The sequence below is a fragment of the Ranitomeya variabilis genome, chromosome 7 (assembly GCF_051348905.1).
Source record: "Ranitomeya variabilis isolate aRanVar5 chromosome 7, aRanVar5.hap1, whole genome shotgun sequence".
Classification (NCBI taxonomy): domain Eukaryota; kingdom Metazoa; phylum Chordata; class Amphibia; order Anura; family Dendrobatidae; genus Ranitomeya; species Ranitomeya variabilis.
The window spans coordinates 146,932,877-146,955,104 of NC_135238.1; the positions used below are offsets into that span (position 1 = coordinate 146,932,877).

General features: G+C 44.1%; 1 protein-coding gene across 1 annotated transcript in view; it reads right to left on the reverse strand.

The window, feature by feature from the left end:
- Nucleotides 1-22,228, reverse strand: part of CD28 (CD28 molecule) — a 74,266-nt gene that overhangs the window by 30,066 nt on the left and 21,972 nt on the right. The window contains exon 2 of the mRNA XM_077274734.1: nt 8,036-8,140. Coding sequence (XP_077130849.1) covers nt 8,036-8,140 — 105 coding nt within the window. The remainder of the gene's footprint in view (nt 1-8,035; nt 8,141-22,228) is intronic.

A 22,228-nucleotide genomic window follows, 5' to 3' on the forward strand; every position in this document is an offset into this window, starting at 1 on the left:
TATATTTGAAATTAAAAAACCGAGATCTATCTCCGGAAAACACCTCTGGTGTAGGGATTTTAGGTTCAGAAATAGGAGCATGTATAACAAAATCTTGTAAATTTTGAACCTTCGTAGCAAGATTATTTAAACCTGCAGCCAAACTCTGGACATCCATGTTAAACAGCTAAGGTCAGAGCCATTCAAGGGTTAAGAGGAGGTAAGAAGCAGCTAGACAGCAATTAAGGGCTAGGCAGCAAAACTCTGAGGGAAAGAAAAAAAAAAAATTTCCTTTCAACACTTCTTTTTCTCCTGCTTCAGCCCAAACAATTAACACTTTGTAGGCCGGTCATACTGTCATGGTTCCCAATGGCAAGGGAACGTAAAAAACACATAAGTAACGAACGAGCTCTCGGGTGATGGAAACTCGAGTTGACCGTGAGCTAAATCTACCACACAACTAACAGTAGCCAGGGAGCATACCTACGGCTTCCTATATGCCACGTGCCAGCCGGAGGACTAACTACGCCTGGTAGAGGAAGAAACAGACCTGGCTTACCTCTAGGGAAATACCCCAAAAGATGATAGCAGCCCCCCACATGTAATAACGGTGAATTAAGAGGAAAAGACATACACAGTATGAAAGTAGATTTAGCAAAGAGAGGTCCACTTACTAGATAGCAGAAGGATACAAAAGAGGACTTCACGGTCAACTGAAAACCCTTTCAAAAACCATCCTGAAATTACTTTAAGACTCCTGTGTCAACTCATGACACAGGAGTGGCAATTTCAGCCCGCAAGAGCTTCCAGCTACAGAGAATTACAAAAACTGCAAACTGGACAAAAGGTACAAAACAAAAGGACAAAGTCCACTTAGCTGATCAGCAGACTAGTAGCAGGAACATGCAACCGAAGGCTCTGGTTACAATGATGACCGACAAGGAAATGACTGGAGAGCAAGGCTAAATAGGAAACTCCCAAACACTGATGGAAGCAGGTGAACAGAAGAAGCAAAGTGCAAACAAGTCACCAGTACCACCAGCAACCACCAGGGGAGCCCAAAAAGTGGATACACAACAGGTGACGTCACCGCTGTGCTGTTAGGGCCGGAGCTCAGTCAGTGTCAGGAAGCGGATGCCGGGGGACGCGCAGGTGAGCATGTACTGTTTGTTTTTTTTACTTTTACGCTGGTAACCAGGGTAAACATCGGGTTACTAAGCGCGGCCCTGCGCTTAGCAACCCGATGTTTACCCTGGTTACCCGGGGACCTCAGCATCATTGGTCGCTGGAGAGCGGTCTGTGTGACAGCTCCCCAGCGATCAAACAGCGACGCTGCAGCGATCGGCATCGTTGTCGCTATCGCTGCAGCGTCGCTTCGTGTGAAGGTACCTTAAAGGGAACCTATCACCCCGTTTTTTAAAGATTAGATAAAAATAGTGTAAAATAGGGGCAGAGCTGGGCTTTACATTAGTGCCTTTTTGGTGCCTTTACACCCCCGTTAGGCTGCCGAAATACCTTTGTGAAGTGGCCGTTTTGTCCTGTCACTCAAGTTGGTCAGGTCGGATGGGCGTGGTCACAGCGCTGTTTTTCCCCCAGATCAGGCTCATCATTACGTTGGTGGCGTAGTGGTGTGCGCATGTCCAAGGTCCCGAATCCTGCATAGGGGAGTGAAAATAGCAGAGATGTCCGTTATTCCATTGGTGGTCGGTGGGCGCGGCCATCTTCTTTGGCCGCGCGTGCGCAGAAGCGGCGCTCTGCTGGCCGCGGCTTCAGGAAAATGGCCGCGGGCATCCGCGCGTGCGCAGATGGCTATCGCGGCGGCCATTTTCATGAAGCCGAGATGCGAACTCTGCTTCACGAAAATGGCCACCGCGATAGCCATCTGCGCACGCACGGATGCCCGCGGCCATTTTCCTGAAGCCGCGGCCAACAGAGCGCCGCTTCTGCGCACGCGCGGCCAAAGCAAGATGGCCGCGCCCACCGACCACCAATGGAATAACGGACATCGCTGCTATTTTCACTCCCCTGTGCAGGATTCGGGACCTTGGACATGCGCACACCACTACGCCACCAACGTAATGATGAGCCTGATCTGGGGGAAAAACAGCGCTGTGACCACGCCCATCCGACCTGACCAACTTGAGTGACAGGACAAAACGGCCACTTCACAAAGGTATTTCGGCAGCCTAACGGGGGTGTAAAGGCACCAAAAAGGCACTAATGTAAAGCCCAGCTCTGCCCCTATTTCACACTATTTTTATCTAATCTTTAAAAAACAGGGTGATAGGTTCCCTTTAAGGCTACAATTTTCAGTGGCATCTACAGCATTTGTTTACTGATCAAGGAAAGAGATATTTTTCTACTAGGTTATCTTTGTTACTGGGCTTGCTTTGTATACTGATGTTGTTCACTTGTTAATATTTTGGACTATTCTTGGTACTTGTCTGTGTCCTTTAACTTGGCACCATTTTTAATTATCACGCTCACTTTCTATGAATACTATACTAGATATTTATGGAGTACCCTTGATTGAATTCCCACCTTGGTTTAGCCAATGAAAAATAGATTGCTGCTAAACAGATCAACCACAACTATTAGCGTAACAATCCATTTTTTTCTAACTCCCATCAAAATTATGTTTGTTGGTCAATGGTTATTTAAAGGCACATACTGTATTAGTCAATTACATGGCCACAATGAATCAAAGTATGGGTGCATTATTACAGCCTGGTATGTTTTGTTTCTGAAACACTAAAACATAGTTTATACACCCAGGGACCATAGGTAGAGATGAGACTAGTCCATTGCCACTCCCGGTTGACTTCTCCAGACACCACTCTACTTGATTGACAGGTCTCTTGCTATGTACACACATGGGAGAGCTCTGACAATAAAGGAGAGCAATCCAGGAAAAAATCAACCTGAGACGGCATTGTACTAGTCCCAGCTCTGCCTACAGTCCTCGAATGGATCTTTAAACTATGCTTTCTTTGAACTGCTAAAGTGTATCAGAGAAGAACATACCATGCTGCAGCCCAGCTTTAATTCATGTTACTCGTGGTTTTGACAGTATAAATCAATTGACAGGTTACCTTTAACCCCTTTCTGACATCGGACGTACATTTATGCCGATGTCGGACTCACTCCCTTTGATGTGGGCTACGGCGGTGAGCCCGCATCTTTCCGGGGACATGTTAGCTGTTTTAAACGGCTGACATGTGTCTTCAATAGCCGCGGGTGGAATCGCGACCCACACGTGGCTATTAACCAATTAAATGCTACTGTCAAACTCTGACAGCTGCATTTAAATTGCGCTTCCAGCAATCATGCTGGAAATACGCACATCGGAGGAGACCTCTATGGTTGTCAGTGCCTGCTTGCTGTGAGCGCCACCCAGTGGTCGGCGCTACAGCAAGTGAGTAAATCTGCTATATAGAGGCAATCTGAACATCGCCTCTATGTAGCAGAGCCGATCGGGTTGTGGCAGCTTCTAGTCTCCTATGGAGACTATTGAAGCATGCCAAAAGTAAAAAAAAATGTTTTTAAAAATATAACAACATTTTAAAAATATTAAAGTTCAAAACACCCCCCTTTTGCCCCATTCAAAATAAAACAATAAAAATAAAATGAAACATACACATATTTGGTATCGCTGCATTCAGAATCGCCTGATCATTCAATAAAAAAGTAATTACCTGATCGCTAAACAGCGTAGCAAGAAAAACATCAAAACGCCAAAATTACGTTTTTTTGGTCATTAAAATACAATAACGGGCGATCAAAAGATCATATCTGCACCAAAATGGTATAATTTAAAACATCAGCTCAGCATGCAAAAAATAAGCCCTCACCCAACCCGAGATCATGAAAAATGGAGACACTATGGGTATCGGAAAATGAAGCAATTTTTTTTTAACAATGTTTGGAATTTTTTTCACCACTAGACATGTTTGGTGTCTCTGAGCTCGTAATGACCTGGATAATCATAATGGCAGGTCAGTTTTAGCATTTAGTGAACCTAAACAAAAAACAAGTGTTGGATTGCACTTTTTTGCAATTTCACTGCACTTGGAATTTTTTTTACCATTTTCTAGTACACGGCATGGTAAAACCAATGGCGTCATTCAAAAGTACAACTCGACCCACAAAAAACAAGCCCTCACACAGCCATATTGATGGAAAAATTAAAACTTGTGGCTCTGGGAAGAAGGGGAGCGAAAAACCAAAAAGCAAAACCGAAAAAGGCTGCGGGGGTTAACCCTAGCATGCGTATTGGGGGCCTTTTAGGCCCCCATGCTTACTTTTTTTCTATTATCTGCAAAATTGCTTAAGTTAGAATTTTGAAACTCCAGGTAATCCTCAAGTATGTCATTGTTGGTAATATCCAGTTGTTCATATAATTTTTTTCATAGGCATTTCGGTGTAATAATGCTTTTTTGGTGAAAACCACATCTGTATGGATTGGGGGCCTTTTAGGCTCAGTAGTTCTCAGTAGTGTTTGTGTCTCAAGTTACTTTATTTGTACTCAATAATGCTGGTGGAGGGGCCAGGGTGTGGATAATGTCATATGAGGATGTCATGTGATTTTTGGAGGGAGAGATAAGGCCGTGACATCATCTCAGGTCCTCCTAAACACAGTTATGAGCTGTGTAGAGAGTAATGAGGACAATATACACTGTGAGCTAATTGTGAAGGACCTGAGATAAGATAAGATGTTGAGAGGAAGTCTGATTCAGTTTCTCTGATTCTAAAGGTACCGTCACACTAAGCGACGCTGCAGCGATAGCGACAGCAATGCCGATCGCTGCAGCGTCGCTGTGTGGTCGCTGGAGAGCTGTCACACAGACCGCTCTCCAGCGACCAGCGATGCCGAGGTCCCCGGGTAACCAGGGTAAACATCGGGTTGCTAAGCGCAGGGCCGCGCTTAGTAACCCGATGTTTACCCTGGTTACCAGCGTAAAAGTTAAAAAAAACAAACAGTACATGCTCACCTGCGCGTCCCCCAGCCTCTGCATCCTGACGCTGACTGAGCTCCGGCCCTAACAGCAGAGCGGTGACGTCACCGCACCGCTTTCACTTTCACTTTAGGGCCGGATCTCAGTCAGAGCAGGAAGCAGACACTGGGAGACGCGCAGGTGAGTATGTACTGTTTGTTTTTTTAACTTTTACGCTGGTAACCAGGGTAAACATCGGGTTACTAAGCGCGGCCCTGCGCTTAGTAACCCGATGTTTACCCTGGTTACCAGTGTAAAATATCGCTGGTATCGTCGCTTTTGCTGTCAAACACGGCGATACACGGCGACCTAGCGACCAAATAATGTGCAGACCTTCTAGCAGCGACCAGCAATTTCACAGCGGGATCCAGATCGCTGCTGCGTGTCAAATACAGCGATATCGCCATCCAGGTCGCTGCAACGTCACGGATTGCTGGCGATATCGCCTAGTGTGACGGTACCTTAAGAAGCCTGCAAAGGGTAAAGCTATTGAGCTACAGACATCCAGAGAATTGTACAACACCTAAAGGAAAGTATAAAAGGTAATAGGTGCTGAGGGTGACAGGAGGGAGGGGGCACTTTACACTTACAGTGTGTCACACACAAGCAAAGAGTGGACAACCCTGATTGTGTTCATTGTTTTTTCTTTTAGTTTGCTAACATCTAGTCAGCAATGGCACAGTCTTTCTCCAAGCATCTGAGTGACAAAGAGATTGAAGCAATTGTGTTTCAAAGTGAGGATGAAAGTGAACTATCTTTGTACGATGACGAGTACCTGCCACCAGAGAATCAAACATCCTCAAGTGATTCTTCTTCTGATGATGAAGAAGTGAATACAGTGGATCCTCAAGAAGTGATAAGTAGAACATCCAAAATGAATGTTTTTTGGGACAGTAATCCTACATTAGTCGGACGTACTGCAATCCATAATATTGTGAGACAGGCTCAAGTTGCTGTGGGAAGTCCCAGTTACTTTTCCCCTTAAGACATATTCTGTACTTTTTTTCTGACAATATAACAGAAGAGGTCCTTTTATGTTCAAACCTAGAAGGAAGATGTATCGCTTCTGCAAAAAAATAAGTCCTGGAAAAATATCTCAAAAGAGGAACTTTATGCATACATGGGACTTTTACAGCTGGCAGGGAGTAAAAAATCGTATGATGTTCCAATACGAGAATTATTTCTGGACCCACTTTCTGATCCACACTATAAGGCGACAATGTCAGTGGACATATATGAGAAAATTAGAACACACATTCGATTTGATGATAAGCGAACACGTGCATTGAGGTTTGAAACAGACAAATTAGCCCCTATCAGTTTTATCTGGAACATATTTATCAAAAATTGCACCAAACTTTACAATCCTAGTACTAATGTTACAGTAGATGAGCAACTTGTACCGTTGAGAGGACGCTGCAAGTTCATACAATACATGCCCAGCAAGCCAGCCAAATATGGAATCAAAATCTTCTATATGTGTGAATCTGCAAATTATTATGGCATAAATGGCGTAATCTACTGTGGCAAAGAGGTTGGTGCACCAGTACAGAAGGATCTGGGGTCTGAAATTGTCAAAACTCTTGCTGTTCTAATATTCAATTCAGGTAGAAACATTACCATGGACAATTATTTCACCAATGTTGAATTAGGCAATTTTCTGCTTCAAAAAGCTATTACACTTGTTGGTACTATCAAGCCAAACTGACGAGAAATTCTAGAAGCACTGAAACACAATCGTCAGCGAGCACTTTATGAGCGTGTCTTTGGATTCAATAACAAAGCGACTTTGGTATCTTAAAAAGCGAAGAAGGAGAAATCAGTGATTTTACTCAGTACCATGCATCAGAATTGCAGTATTGACAGCAATGACAGAAAATTAAAACCAGAAATCATCCTGCATTACAATAAAACAAAAGGATGTGTAGACAAAATGGATGAGATGGTGGGAGAATATTCATGCAAGAGGCAAACAAAACGATGGCCTGTAGTACTTTTTTCAAATATGCTTGATGTAGCAGCCCTAAATTCATTCATCATTTATACAGAAACTCATCCAGAATTCCATGCATGGAGGAAGTTTCAGATGATTCCAGGGCCAGGAGAAAGAAAAAGAAAGCGCTGTTTCATGTGTCCAAGAAACGTAGAAAGGAAAACTGAGGGATTTTTGTTCAATTTGTAAGGAAAATGTCTGCAAAGAACATTCTTCCAAAAAAATAACTTGTCAAAATTGTCTGGAAGACTAATATAATAGAAAAGAAAATAATAGAAATGTAGTTGCAGCTAGTTTGGTATAGATTTCTATGCGTTTTTTGCGTTTTTTCATATGTTTGCGTGAAATAAAAAAAAAAAACATTTGGGGGGTGTTTTCGGTGAAAAATTATAATTAAAATTTTGTTTACCAATTATATTTTATTTAGCAGTTTTAAAATAAACTTGTAAAAGTTATATAAGTGTGTTTTTCCATATGATTTGCATGGGGGCCTAAAAGGCATTTTATTACACACCTCAACAACTGCAGACAGGTAGTTTATAGAAGCAGTTATAATATTTAATGAGTTGCTTGTTAAGTTTCCCCTAAAAAAGGCTTTTGAAGCAGCTTTTAATATACTTATTTACAATAAGGAAGACTCATGTTTTATTAAATATTGGAAATTCCCAAATTTCCTAAAAGACAGATTTTGTACAAAAAGGAGAAATGGTCTCGCCTACATAATTTTACCAACGACATGGATTAACCAAGTAAAATCTGATAAACTCCAAAACAAACTTTTCTAAAATGTACAAAAGCCTACATACTGTATATGTTTAATCAATTTCCTTTCCCAATATCTCTGCTACTCATAATAAGCTTAGCAGGCAGGAACCATAAAAGGAGAAAATAAAGTGCTTCCTTGAGCAGAAATGAGTCAGAGAATTCACAAATATGAGCCAAGCATGCAGCTCTCAGGATTTGGATTCACTACCTTCAACCTCACTCTGACCAGTATCTACAGAGTCTTGAGATGATTTGACCTCCGGTCATCTAACAAGCACCAACAGATAGCACATAGAATTTTTACCAGAATCTAGATGTAGTTGTTTGTCACATGGAGATACCAGTTTCTCCACCAACCGACATGAAGTGGGAACACCTCTGCTAACATTTTCTTCCTCCATCGAAAATCCTGCAAAGCAACAGAAGATATTTCAATACCCAATCTCATTAGACAAGAGGTCAGTGTATACAGATTGTCACATAACTGACATAGGAGATCTTAATTGCTGGCCATAACATTTTATGGAAAGCAGGAGGGAGAAGGTAGAGACAGACAAAGATGTTCTGCTGCAAGTTCTCCTGAAAAGACAGTTACACTATGAAAAAAAAGTTACTAGCAATTTGATTTTCCCTCTTTACATAATTTTAAACTTCTCTCTGCAATTGATAATTCTGGTTAATGTAGTATGACATTGACAAGAAAATATATATGATCAGTATAGCTTCTGTCACTGCTCACATCACTGAGAGCAGTTACTGTAAGCATCTAAGCATCCCAGGACTTTGACAGTCGACTCAGGACAGTGCATTGCCTCCTGTCAGTTAAAGTGCCAGGGCAAAGGAACACTTTGGACAAAACAGATAAATTGTGTTATGTGTTCTAGTGCAGAAACTAGGGAGTGCACAACAAAGGGAATAAAAGAATTAACATGGTACTCAATGCTCCAACAAGAAAATCTTCATTATACACCACAAATTCACATGTATCTTACTGCTCCTCACAAAGTAATGCATTATGGCCCCCCATTATGCCCCCTCCCCCCTGCAATTTCACCAAAATTCTGGTGTAAATTGATTTGAAAAGTTGCAAAGCTCGAGTTTCACAAAAATATTGCAACTTTTTGCCTGGAACCACTGTGCCTGGGCCCAAGTAAAGCATGGATGGGGCTTAACTAGGTGCCTCACCAAATCTGACCTCGGATGCACAGCGGCTGACAAAGGAAAGACAAAGGAGGCAGGACCAGGTGCTACTCCAGGACTGACCTCAGGTAGATGGCAGCTGACCCCCTAGAGATGGGTAGCAGGGATGGCCCAAGTGAATGAACAGTAGATGCAGACAGACACTGTACGAACACGGGAACCACAGATTCAGACTGGAGCGGCTGACATGCAGATGAGCACTGACAGGTGAGGACAGGACTGGCTAACGTACAGATGAGCTCTGGCAGGTGCGGACTGGACCAGCTGATGTACAGAAGAGCACTGACAGGTATTCAAAATTGAAGGCATACTGAACCAGCATGGCTACCACAGCATCTTGCAGTGGCATGCTATTCCATCCAGTTTGCATTTAGCTGGACCATCATTTATTTTTCAACAGGACAATGACCCCAAACACACCTCCAGGCTGTGTAAGGGCTATTTGACCAAGAAGGAGAGTGATGGGGTGCTACGCCAGATGACCTGGCCTCCACAGTCACCAGACCTGAACCAATCGAGATGGTTTGGGGTGAGCTGGACCGCAGAGTTGAAGGCAAAAGGGCCAACAAGTGCTATGCATCTCTGGGAACAACTTCAAGATTTTTGGAAGACCATTTCCGGTGACTACCTCTTGAAGCCCATCAAGAGAATGCCAAGAGTGTGCCAAGCAGTCATCAAGGCAAAAGGTAGCTACTTTGAAGAACCTAGAATATAAGACATATTTTCAGTTGTTTCACACCTTTTTGTTAAGTATATAATTCCACATGTGTTAATTCATAGTTTGATGCCTTCAGTGTGAATGTACAATTTTCATAGTCATATATATATACACACACACAGTCATGGCTGAAAGTGTCAGCACCCTGGAAATTGTCCCAGAAAATGAAGTATTTCTCCCAGAAAATGATTGCAATTACACGTTTTGATATATACATGTTTATTTCCTTTGTGTGCATTGAAATAACACAAAAAAATTGAGAAAAAAGGCAAATTGGGAATCATTTCACACAAACCCCCCAAATTGTTGCCACTTTTTCAAAATTGTGGGTAAGCAATTTTGTTTCAAGCATGTGATGCTTGTTCAAAATCACCAACCAAGTTCCAAAGACATTCAAGCTTTCCTGCAGACGCAAGTTGCATCAGTGTTAGCGCAATCTATACGTCGACATTTGAATTAACTGAAATGCTATGGCAGGAGAATCCCACTGCTGATACAGATAAAAAGATAGACTACAGTTTGCCAAAATGTATGTGTAAGACAAAATCCTTCTGGGAAAGCGTCTTGTGGAAAGATGAGACCACGACAGAGTTTTTTTAGTAAAGCTCATTATTTAACAGAATGAGGCCTATGAAAAAAAGAACACAGTACCTATAGTCAAATATGGTGGAGGTTCAAAAATGTTTTGGGGTTGTTTTGCTGCACCTGGCACTGGATGCCTTGACTGGGTGTTCAAGGTATCATGCAGACTGAAGATTACCAAAGGATCTTTGGGTCGCTATGTAGTTGTCAGTGTCAGAAAGCTAGGTTTGCGTACTAGATAATGGGTCTTCAAGCAGGACAATGACTCCAAACAAACATACTTCAAGAAGTACCTAGAAATGGATGGAAACAAAGCGCTGAAATGTTTTGAAGTGGCAAGCAATGAGTCTGGATCTAAATCGCATTGAATACCTGTAAATAGATTTTAAAATTGCTGTTGGGAGAAGGCACCAATCAAATATGAGAGACCTGGAGCTGTTTGCAAAAGAAGAGTGGTCAAAAGCTCCAGATGAGTGGTGTAAGAAGCTTGTTGATGATTATAGGAAGTGATTGATTGCAGTTATTTATTCCAAAGGGTGTGGAATATTAAGTTGAGGGTGCCAAGAATTGTGTCTGGTCCTTTGTGGGTGGGTTTGTGTCAAATTAAGGCAAAATTGACTTTTTTTCTCTTTTTTGTGTTGTTCCAATACTAATACACGCAAAGGAAATAGACATGTGAATAACAAAACGTGTAATTGCAATCACTTTCTGGGAAAAATACTTAATTCTCTGGAACAATTTCAAGGGTGCCAACACTTTCAGCCATGACTGTATATGTTTATATATTGTGCACTGTGTGTGTCTCATAATTGACAGGTTTCGATATTTGTATGCATTACTTTATTATTAAAGTTATTTATACTCATTTTGGCACTATACATTTCTATTTTGGTATCTTGTACGTGATAGGTGTTATATAACCAAAGTGTGATAACTGAGCTGGTGCTATAAATTTGGTGATCTTGTTTCCATTGTTACTAGCTGAGTTTATGACTGTCCGCCTTATCAACAAAACACCCTTCGTTGCATTATTGTGGTCATAGCTGTTTTTAAAGCTTTATGTATGTGTATTCTTTGGCCAAGTTAAATATAATTGATATACAGTATATTATTTTTATAATCCTCTCTTCATGCATACTTCTTTTTTCTTTGTTACATGTTTTTTTAAGTACACAGTGAGTTGATCAGTTCTGTTTATGGTGCTTGTATTTTCTTTTGCTTTACACCCAGCAGAACCACATACTTTTATTTGCCAGGCTTCAACCCCAACATCACAGTTTCAACGCAATCAAGTTAATGGGAATGAGCTGTAATACCAGGTATAGTCATAATTAAAATTACTCCATTGCTCTTTATAGAGTAGCGTTAACAATAGGGTTGAGCGACTTTCATTTTTTTAAGATCGAGTCGGGTTTTGCGAAACCTGACTTTGTCCAACGTCGAGTCGAGTGAAGTCGGCCGATTATCGCGAAAAGTCGGGGATTGACGGAAACATGAAACCCAATGCAAGTCAATGGGGAAGCATAGTGGGCAGTGAGTGGAGGCCAGGAAAACACCTACAGTGCCCATTTTAATGCCAAAAACATCCATTCTTGTTTCTGAAGCTTGTCAATCTTAATTAACTTTATAATAATAGTTGGGCATTGGAAATTGGGGGTCATTTGGCAAAAGTTGTGGGGGGTAGGGCTGGTTCAAGGTTTTAGTGGGCCCAGGAAATGTGGACTACGTCACGGCGGTGGAGCAGTGAGAGGTAAGTATTTCAACTTTGCAAGTGCTGTGATCCTGAGCAAGCAGGGAGGCCCACTCGTTCGCATTGGCACTGGCACGGGGCCCCTCAAAGTACGGTGGTGTGTTTGCACGGCGGGGGTGCCTCCCACCGGCAGCGACACTTTTGCGTACTCTGAGGGGCCCTGTGCCTGTGACGTCGCCAACGAGTATGCCCCCCTACCTGTTGAAGAAACCTGCACTTTCATCTGCACCTTCCTCTTTGTCCCTGTGTAAGGTGGTATAGTATGCGGGAAGGGGAACCTGACTTTCAGCAGGGCCAGATTGTGGCTGTGTAGCGTGCAAGGGGAATGTAGTGGTCTGGGTCAAAGTACCACAAGACTCATCTAGCACCGGCTGGGCAATGGGCAGGATGAGGACGAAACACTGATATAGGCCCAAATAATAAAGTGGGTAAAATGCAGTTCAAAATTGGTAACAGGACTAACCAGGTGGCATTGCTTAGTTCAGTGGAGTAGAAAACCCTGGAGCGGCAGACACCGTTAGTAGGGCCGAACCACACTAGTAGGCCCTATGCAGTTTAATATTGCAAATGAAGGCCGAAAGACTGAAGATTAAAGGTCAGGAAAATAACACAGGACAACACCAAGGTGCGGCACACACCGTTACTAGGCCCAACCAAAGTAGTAGGCCAACTGCAGTTTAATTATTTAAAATGTAAGCCTGAACATTGAAGGTCGGGACAACAAAACAGGAGAAAACCCAGTAGCGTCAGACACCGTTTTAAGGGCCCAACCACACATTTCAAAAACAACTACTTAACGAGAGCCTTAAGATTGAAGCTCAGCTTTATACAGTGGAGGACAACTGTTATGACCCCAATGGCAGAGGGTCTCAGGAATAAATACCAAGTCTGCAAACACAAAAAACCAGCTCATAGGGCAGTGGTAACTGGGCTGATCATATATCTAATCCTAGCACCACAAATAGCAGTAGCCGGGGAACGTGCCTACGTTGGTTCTAGACGTCTCGCGCCAGCCGGAGAACTAACTAACCCTAGAAGGGAAAAGAAAGACCTTTCTTGCCTCCAGAGAAAAGACCCCAAAAGTTGGATACAAGCCCCCAACAAATAATAACGGTGAGGTAAGAGGAAAAGACAAACATAAGAATGAGCTAGGTATTTAGCAAAGAGAGGCCCACTAGCTAATAGCAGAATATAGTAAGATGACTTATATGGTCAGCAAAAACCCTATTAAAATATCCACGCTGGATATTCAAGAACCCCCGAACCGACTAACGGCCGGGGGGAGAAAACCAGCCCCCTAGAGCTTCCAGCAAGGTCAGAACTCACATTTAGTACAAGCTGGACAAAAATAGAAGCAAAGCAAATAACCCAAAAAACAAAGGAGCAAGACTTAGCTTAATTTTGCAAGAACCAGGACCAGCAGACAGGAGCAACAGAAGGATCTGATTACAACGATGCCAGGCACTGGACTAAGGATCCAGGAAGTTTATATAGCGACACCCCTGGACTAACGACCCAGGTGAGTGCCAAACTGAAGAAAGACAATCCCAGAGTCATATCACTAGTGACCACAAGAGGGAGCCAAAAAGTCTAATTCACAACAGTACCCCCCCCTTAAGGAGGGGTCACCGAACCCTCACCAAGACCACCAGGACAATCAGGATGAGCAGCGTGAAAGGCACGAACTAAATCGGCCGCATGCACATCAGAGGCAACCACCCAGGAATTATCCTCCTGACCATAGCCCTTCCACTTGACCAGATACTGAAGCCTCCGCCTGGAGAGACGAGAATCCAAGATCTTCTCCACCACGTACTCCAACTCGCCCTCAACCAACACCGGAGCAGGAGGCTCAGCAGAAGGAACCACAGGTACAACGTACCGCCGCAACAAAGACCTATGGAACACGTTGTGAATGGCAAACGACACAGGAAGATCCAAGCGAAAGGACACAGGATTAAGGATTTCCAATATCTTGTAAGGACCGATGAAGCAAGGCTCAAATTTAGGAGAGGAGACCTTCATAGGAACAAATCGAGAAGACAGCCATACCAAATCCCCAACACGAAGTCGGGGACCCACACCACGGCGGCGGTTGGCAAAACGCTGAGCCTTCTCTTGTGACAACTTTAAGTTGTCCACCACATGATTCCAGATCTGCTGCAACCTATCCACCATAGAATCTACCCCAGGACAGTCAGAAGGCTCCACATGTCCCGAGGAAAAACGAGGATGGAAACCAGAGTTGCAGAAAAATGGCGAAACCAATGTAGCGGAACTAGCCCGATTATTAAGGGCAAACTCAGCCAACGGCAAGAAGGTCACCCAATCATCCTGATCCGCAGAAACAAAACACCTCAAATAAGCCTCCAGAGTCTGATTAGTTCACTCCGTTTGTCCATTAGTCTGAGGATGAAAGGCAGACGAAAACGACAACTCAATGCCCATCCTAGCACAAAAGGATCGCCAGAACCTGGAAACAAACTGGGATCCTCTGTCAGACACAATATTCTCAGGAATGCCGTGTAAACGAACCACATTCTGAAAGAACACAGGAACCAGATCGGAAGAGGAAGGCAGCTTAGGCAAAGGCACCAAATGGACCATCTTAGAAAAGCGATCACATACCACCCAGATGACAGACATGCCACCAAAAGGACCTAGCCACCAGATCTCTGGTGCCAAAAATTCCCGGATGCCCTGCCAACACCGAGGAATGAACCTCGGAAATGACTCTGCTGGTCCACTTATCAGGAACAAACAGTCTGTCAGGTGGACAAGAGTCAGGTCTACCAGCCTGAAATCTCTGCAACACACGTCGCAAATCCAGAGAAATGGCTGACAAGATAACTCCCTCTTTAAGAATACCAACCGGTTCTGCGACTCCCGGAGAGTCAGGCACAAAGCTCCTTGAAAGAGCATCAGCCTTCACATTCTTTGAACCTGGTAAATACGAGACCACAAAGTCAAAACAGGAGAAAAACAATGACCAGCGGGCCTGTCTAGGATTCAGGCGTTTAGCAGACTCGAGATGCATCAAATTTATGTGATCAGTCAAGACCACCACACGATGCTTAGCACCCTCGAGCCAATGACGCCACTCCTCAAATGCCCACTTCATGGCCAACAACTCCCGATTGCCAACATCATAATTCCGCTCAGCAGGCGAAAACTTCCTCGAGAAAAAGGCACAAGGTCTCATCACAGAGCAACCAGGGCCTCTCTGCGACAAAACGGCCCCTGCCCCAATCTCAGAAGCATCCACTTCAACCTGAAAGGAAAGTGAGACATCAGGCTGGCACAAAACAGGCGCCGAAGTAAACCGGCGCTTCAACTCCTGGAAAGCCTCCACGGCTGCAGGAGCCCAGTTAGCAACATCAGAACCTTTCTTGGTCATATCCGTCAAAGGTTTAACAATGCTAGAAAAATTAGCAATAAAACGACGGTAGAAGTTAGCAAAACCCAAGAACTTCTGAAGACTCTTAACTGACGTGGGTTGAGTCCAATCATGAATAGCTCGGACCTTGACTGGGTCCATCTCCACCGCAGAAGGGGAAAAAATAAACCCCAAAAAGGGAACCTTCTGTACTCCAAAGAGACACTTTGAGCCCTTAACAAATAAAGCATTCTCACGCAAAACCTGAAACACCATCCTGACCTGCTCTACATGCGAGTCCCAGTCATCAGAAAAAACCAGAATATCATCCAGATAAACGATCATAAATTTATCCAGATACTTCCGGAAAATATCATGCATAAAGGACTGAAACACTGAAGGAGCATTAGAGAGCCCAAAAGGCATCACCAAGTACTCAAAATGACCTTCGGGCGTATTAAATGCGGTTTTCCATTCATCTCCTAGCTTAATGCGCACAAGGTTGTACGCACCACGAAGATCTATCTTGGTGAACCACTTGGCACCTTTAATTCGGGCAAACAAGTCTGACAACAGAGGCAAAGGATACTGAAATTTAACAGTGATTTTATTCAAAAGCCGATAGTCAATACAAGGTCTCAAAGATCCGTCCTTCTTGGCCACAAAAAAGAATCCCGCACCAAGAGGGGAAGAGGAAGGACGGATATGCCCCTTCTCCAGAGATTCCTTGATATACGAACGCATTGCGGTATGCTCAGGTACAGACAGATTAAATAGTCTTCCCTTAGGAAATTTGCTACCTGGAATCAAATCTATGGCACAGTCACAGTCCCTATGAGGAGGCAAAGCACTGGACCTGGACTCGCTGAACACATCCTGATAATCAGACAAATACTCAGGAACTTCCGAAGGAGTAGAGGAAGCAATAGACACCGGCGGGGAATCACCATGAATACCCTGACAGCCCCAACTTGACACAGACATTGCCTTCCAATCCAAGACTGGATTATGAGTCTGTAACCATGGCAAACCCAAAACGACTAAATCATGCATTTTATGCAGAACAAGAAAACGAATCACCTCCCGATGTTTAGGAGTCATGCACATGGTTACCTGTGTCCAAAACTGCGGTTTATTTTCCGCCAATGGCGTAGCATCAATACCCCTCAGAGGGATAGGATTAACCAACGGCTCAAGAACAAAACCACAGCGCTTGGCAAATGACAGATCCATAAGACTCAGGGCAGCACCTGAATCCACAAACGCCATAACAGGGTAAGAGGACAATGAGCAAATTAAAGTCACAGACAATATAAATTTAGGTTGCAAATTACCAATGGCGACAAGACTAACAACCCTTGTTAGGCGTTTAGAGCATGCTGATATAACATGTGTAGAATCTCCACAGTAAAAACACAAACCATTCTGACGTCTATGATTTTTCCGCTCATTTCTGGTTTGAATTCTATCACATTGTATCAAATCAGGTGCTTGTTTAGACAACACTACCAGAGGATTAGCGATTTTGCGCTCCCGCAAACGCCGGTCAATTTGAATAGCCAGCGCCATGGAATCATTCAGACTTGTAGGAATGGAGAAACCCACCATCACATTCTTAATGGCTTCAGAAAGGCCATTTCTGAAATTTGCGGCCAGAGCACACTCATTCCACTGAGTAAGCACGGACCATTTCCGAAATTTTTGGCAATACACTTCAGCTTCATCCTGGCCCTGAGAAATAGCCAGCAAGGCTTTTTCTGCCTGAACCTCAAGATTGGGTTCCTCGTAAAGCAATCCGAGCGCCAGAAAAAACGCATCAATATTTGCCAATGCCGGATCTCCTGGCGCTAACGAGAAAGCCCAATCCTGAGGGTCACCCCGTAAAAAAGAGATAACAATTTTAACTTGCTGAGCTGAGTCTCCAGATGAACGGGGTCTTAGAGATAGAAACAATTTACAATTATCCCTGAAATTCCTAAACTTAAATCGGTCTCCAGAAAACAGTTCAGGAATAGGTATTTTAGGTTCAGACATAGAACTACTGGTAACAAAATCTTGTATGCTTTGCACACGAGCAGAAAGCTGGTCCACACTTGTAATCAAGGTCTGGACATTCATGTCTGCAGCAAGCTCAAGCCACTCAGAGGTAAAGGGGAGGAAGAGAGGGGAAAAAAAAAAAAAAAACAAACTCAGAATTTCCTTTCTTATTATCCCACTTCTGCAATGCATTAAACATTCAATGTCGGCCTGGCATACTGTTATGACCCCAATGGCAGATTGGGCACCACGTACTCCAACTCGCCCTCAACCAACACCAGAGCAGGAGGCTCAACAGAAGGAACCACAGGTACAACGTACCGCCGCAACAAAGACCTATGGAACACGTTGTGAATGGCAAATGACACCGGAAGATCCAAGCGAAAGGACACAGGATTAAGGATTTCCAATATCTTGTAAGGACCGATGAAGCGAGGCTTAAATTTAGGAGAGGAGACCTTCATAGGAACAAATCGAGAAGACAGCCATACCAAATCCCCAACACGAAGTCGGGGACCCACACCGCGGCGGCGGTTGGCAAAACGCTGAGCCTTCTCTTGTGACAACTTTAAGTTGTCCACCACATGATTCCAGATCTGCTGCAACCTATCCACCATAGAATCTACCCCAGGACAGTCAGAAGGCTCCACATGTCCCGAGGAAAAACGAGGATGGAAACCAGAGTTGCAGAAAAATGGCGAAACCAATGTAGCGGAACTAGCCCGATTATTAAGGGCAAACTCAGCCAACGGCAAGAAGGTCACCCAATCATCCTGATCCGCAGAAACAAAACACCTCAAATAAGCCTCCAGAGTCTGATTAGTTCGCTCCGTTTGTCCATTAGTCTGAGGATGAAAGGCAGACGAAAACGACAACTCAATGCCCATCCTAGCACAAAAGGATCGCCAGAACCTGGAAACAAACTGGGATCCTCTGTCAGACACAATATTCTCAGGAATGCCGTGTAAACGAACCACATTCTGAAAGAACACAGGAACCAGATCGGAAGAGGAAGGCAGCTTAGGCAAAGGCACCAAATGGACCATCTTAGAAAAGCGATCACATACCACCCAGATGACAGACATGCCCTGAGACACCGGGAGATCTGAAATGAAATCCATGGAAATGTGTGTCCAAGGCCTCTTCGGGACAGGCAAGGGCAAGAGCAACCCGCTGGCACGAGAACAGCAAGGCTTAGCTCGAGCACAAGTCCCACAGGACTGCACAAACGACCGCACATCCCGTGACAAGGAAGGCCACCAAAAGGACCTAGCCACCAGATCTCTGGTGCCAAAAATTCCCGGATGCCCTGCCAACACCGAGGAATGAACCTCGGAAATGACTCTGCTGGTCCACTTATCAGGAACAAACAGTCTGTCAGGTGGACAAGAGTCAGGTCTACCAGCCTGAAATCTCTGCAACACACGTCGCAAATCCGGAGAAATGGCTGACAAGATAACTCCCTCTTTAAGAATACCAACCGGTTCTGCGACTCCCGGAGAGTCAGGCACAAAGCTCCTTGAAAGAGCATCAGCCTTCACATTCTTTGAACCTGGTAAATACGAGACCACAAAGTCAAAACGGGAGAAAAACAATGACCAGCGGGCCTGTCTAGGATTCAGGCGTTTAGCAGACTCGAGATGCATCAAATTTTTGTGATCAGTCAAGACCACCACACGATGCTTAGCACCCTCGAGCCAATGACGCCACTCCTCAAATGCCCACTTCATGGCCAACAACTCCCGATTGCCAACATCATAATTCCGCTCAGCAGGCGAAAACTTCCTCGAGAAAAAGGCACAAGGTCTCATCACAGAGCAACCAGGGCCTCTCTGCGACAAAACGGCCCCTGCCCCAATCTCAGAAGCATCCACTTCAACCTGAAAGGGAAGTGAGACATCAGGCTGGCACAAAACAGGCGCCGAAGTAAACCGGCGCTTCAACTCCTGGAAAGCCTCCACGGCTGCAGGAGCCCAGTTAGCAACATCAGAACCTTTCTTGGTCATATCCGTCAAAGGTTTAACAATGCTAGAAAAATTAGCAATAAAACGACGGTAGAAGTTAGCAAAACCCAAGAACTTCTGAAGACTCTTAACTGACGTGGGTTGAGTCCAATCATGAATAGCTCGGACCTTGACTGGGTCCATCTCCACCGCAGAAGGGGAAAAAATAAACCCCAAAAAGGGAACCTTCTGTACTCCAAAGAGACACTTTGAGCCCTTAACAAATAAAGCATTCTCACGCAAAACCTGAAACACCATCCTGACCTGCTCTACATGCGAGTCCCAGTCATCAGAAAAAAACAGAATATCATCCAGATAAACGATCATAAATTTATCCAGATACTTCCGGAAAATATCATGCATAAAGGACTGAAACACTGAAGGAGCATTAGAGAGCCCAAAAGGCATCACCAAGTACTCAAAATGACCTTCGGGCGTATTAAATGCGGTTTTCCATTCATCTCCTAGCTTAATGCGCACAAGGTTGTACGCACCACGAAGATCTATCTTGGTGAACCACTTGGCACCTTTAATTCGGGCAAACAAGTCTGACAACAGAGGCAAAGGATACTGAAATTTAACAGTGATTTTATTCAAAAGCCGATAGTCAATACAAGGTCTCAAAGATCCGTCCTTCTTGGCCACAAAAAAGAATCCCGCACCAAGAGGGGAAGAGGAAGGACGGATATGCCCCTTCTCCAGAGATTCCTTGATATACGAACGCATTGCGGTATGCTCAGGTACAGACAGATTAAATAGTCTTCCCTTAGGAAATTTGCTACCTGGAATCAAATCTATGGCACAGTCACAGTCCCTATGAGGAGGCAGAGCACTGGACCTGGACTCGCTGAACACATCCTGATAATCAGACAAATACTCAGGAACTTCCGAAGGAGTAGAGGAAGCAATAGACACCGGCGGGGAATCACCATGAATACCCTGACAGCCCCAACTTGACACAGACATTGCCTTCCAATCCAAGACTGGATTATGAGTCTGTAACCATGGCAAACCCAAAACGACTAAATCATGCATTTTATGCAGAACAAGAAAACGAATCACCTCCCGATGTTTAGGAGTCATGCACATGGTTACCTGTGTCCAAAACTGCGGTTTATTTTCCGCCAATGGCGTAGCATCAATACCCCTCAGAGGGATAGGATTAACCAACGGCTCAAGAACAAAACCACAGCGCTTGGCAAATGACAGATCCATAAGACTCAGGGCAGCACCTGAATCCACAAACGCCATAACAGGGTAAGAGGACAATGAGCAAATTAAAGTCACAGACAAAATAAATTTAGGTTGCAAATTACCAATGGCGACAGGACTAACAACCCTTGTTAGGCGTTTAGAGCATGCTGATATAACATGTGTAGAATCTCCACAGTAAAAACACAAACCATTCTGACGTCTATGATTTTTCCGCTCATTTCTGGTTTGAATTCTATCACATTGCATCAAATCAGGTGCTTGTTTAGACAACACTACCAGAGGATTAGCGATTTTGCGCTCCCGCAAACGCCGGTCAATTTGAATAGCCAGCGCCATGGAATCATTCAGACTTGTAGGAATGGAGAAACCCACCATCACATTCTTAATGGCTTCAGAAAGGCCATTTCTGAAATTTGCGGCCAGAGCACACTCATTCCACTGAGTAAGCACGGACCATTTCCGAAATTTTTGGCAATACACTTCAGCTTCATCCTGGCCCTGAGAAATAGCCAGCAAGGCTTTTTCTGCCTGAACCTCAAGATTGGGTTCCTCGTAAAGCAATCCGAGCCCCAGAAAAAACGCATCAATATTTGCCAATGCCGGATCTCCTGGCGCTAGCGAGAAAGCCCAATCCTGAGGGTCGCCCCGTAAAAAAGAGATAACAATTTTAACTTGCTGAGCTGAGTCTCCAGATGAACGGGGTCTTAGAGATAGAAACAATTTACAATTATCCCTGAAATTCCTAAACTTAAATCGGTCTCCAGAAAACAGTTCAGGAATAGGTATTTTAGGTTCAGACATAGAACTACTGGTAACAAAATCTTGTATGCTTTGCACACGAGCAGCAAGCTGGTGCACACTTGTAATCAAGGTCTGGACATTCATGTCTGCAGCAAGCTCAAGCCACTCAGAGGTAAAGGGGAGGAAGAGAGGGAAAAAAAAAAAAAAAAACAAACTCAGAATTTCCTTTCTTATTATCCCACTTCTGCATTGCATTAAACATTCAATGTCGGCCTGGCATACTGTTATGACCCCAATAGCAGAGGGTCTCAGGAATAAATACCAAGTCTGCAAACACAAAAAACCAGCTCATAGGGCAGTGGTAACTGGGCTGACCATATATCTAATCCTAGCACCACAAATAGCAGTAGCCGGGGAACGTGCCTACGTTGGTTCTAGACGTCTCGCGCCAGCCGGAGAACTAACTAACCCTAGAAGGGAAAAGAAAGACCTTTCTTGCCTCCAGAGAAAAGACCCCAAAAGTTGGATACAAGCCCCCAACAAATAATAACGGTGAGGTAAGAGGAAAAGACAAACATAAGAATGAGCTAGGTATTTAGCAAAGAGAGGCCCACTAGCTAATAGCAGAATATAGTAAGATGACTTATATGGTCAGCAAAAACCCTATTAAAATATCCACGCTGGATATTCAAGAACCCCCGAACCGACTAACGGCCGGGGGGAGAACACCAGCCCCCTAGAGCTTCCAGCAAGGTCAGAACTCACATTTAGTACAAGCTGGACAAAAATAGAAGCAAAGCAAATAACCCAAAAAACAAAGAAGCAAGACTTAGCTTAATTTTGCAAGAACCAGGACCAGCAGACAGGAGCAACAG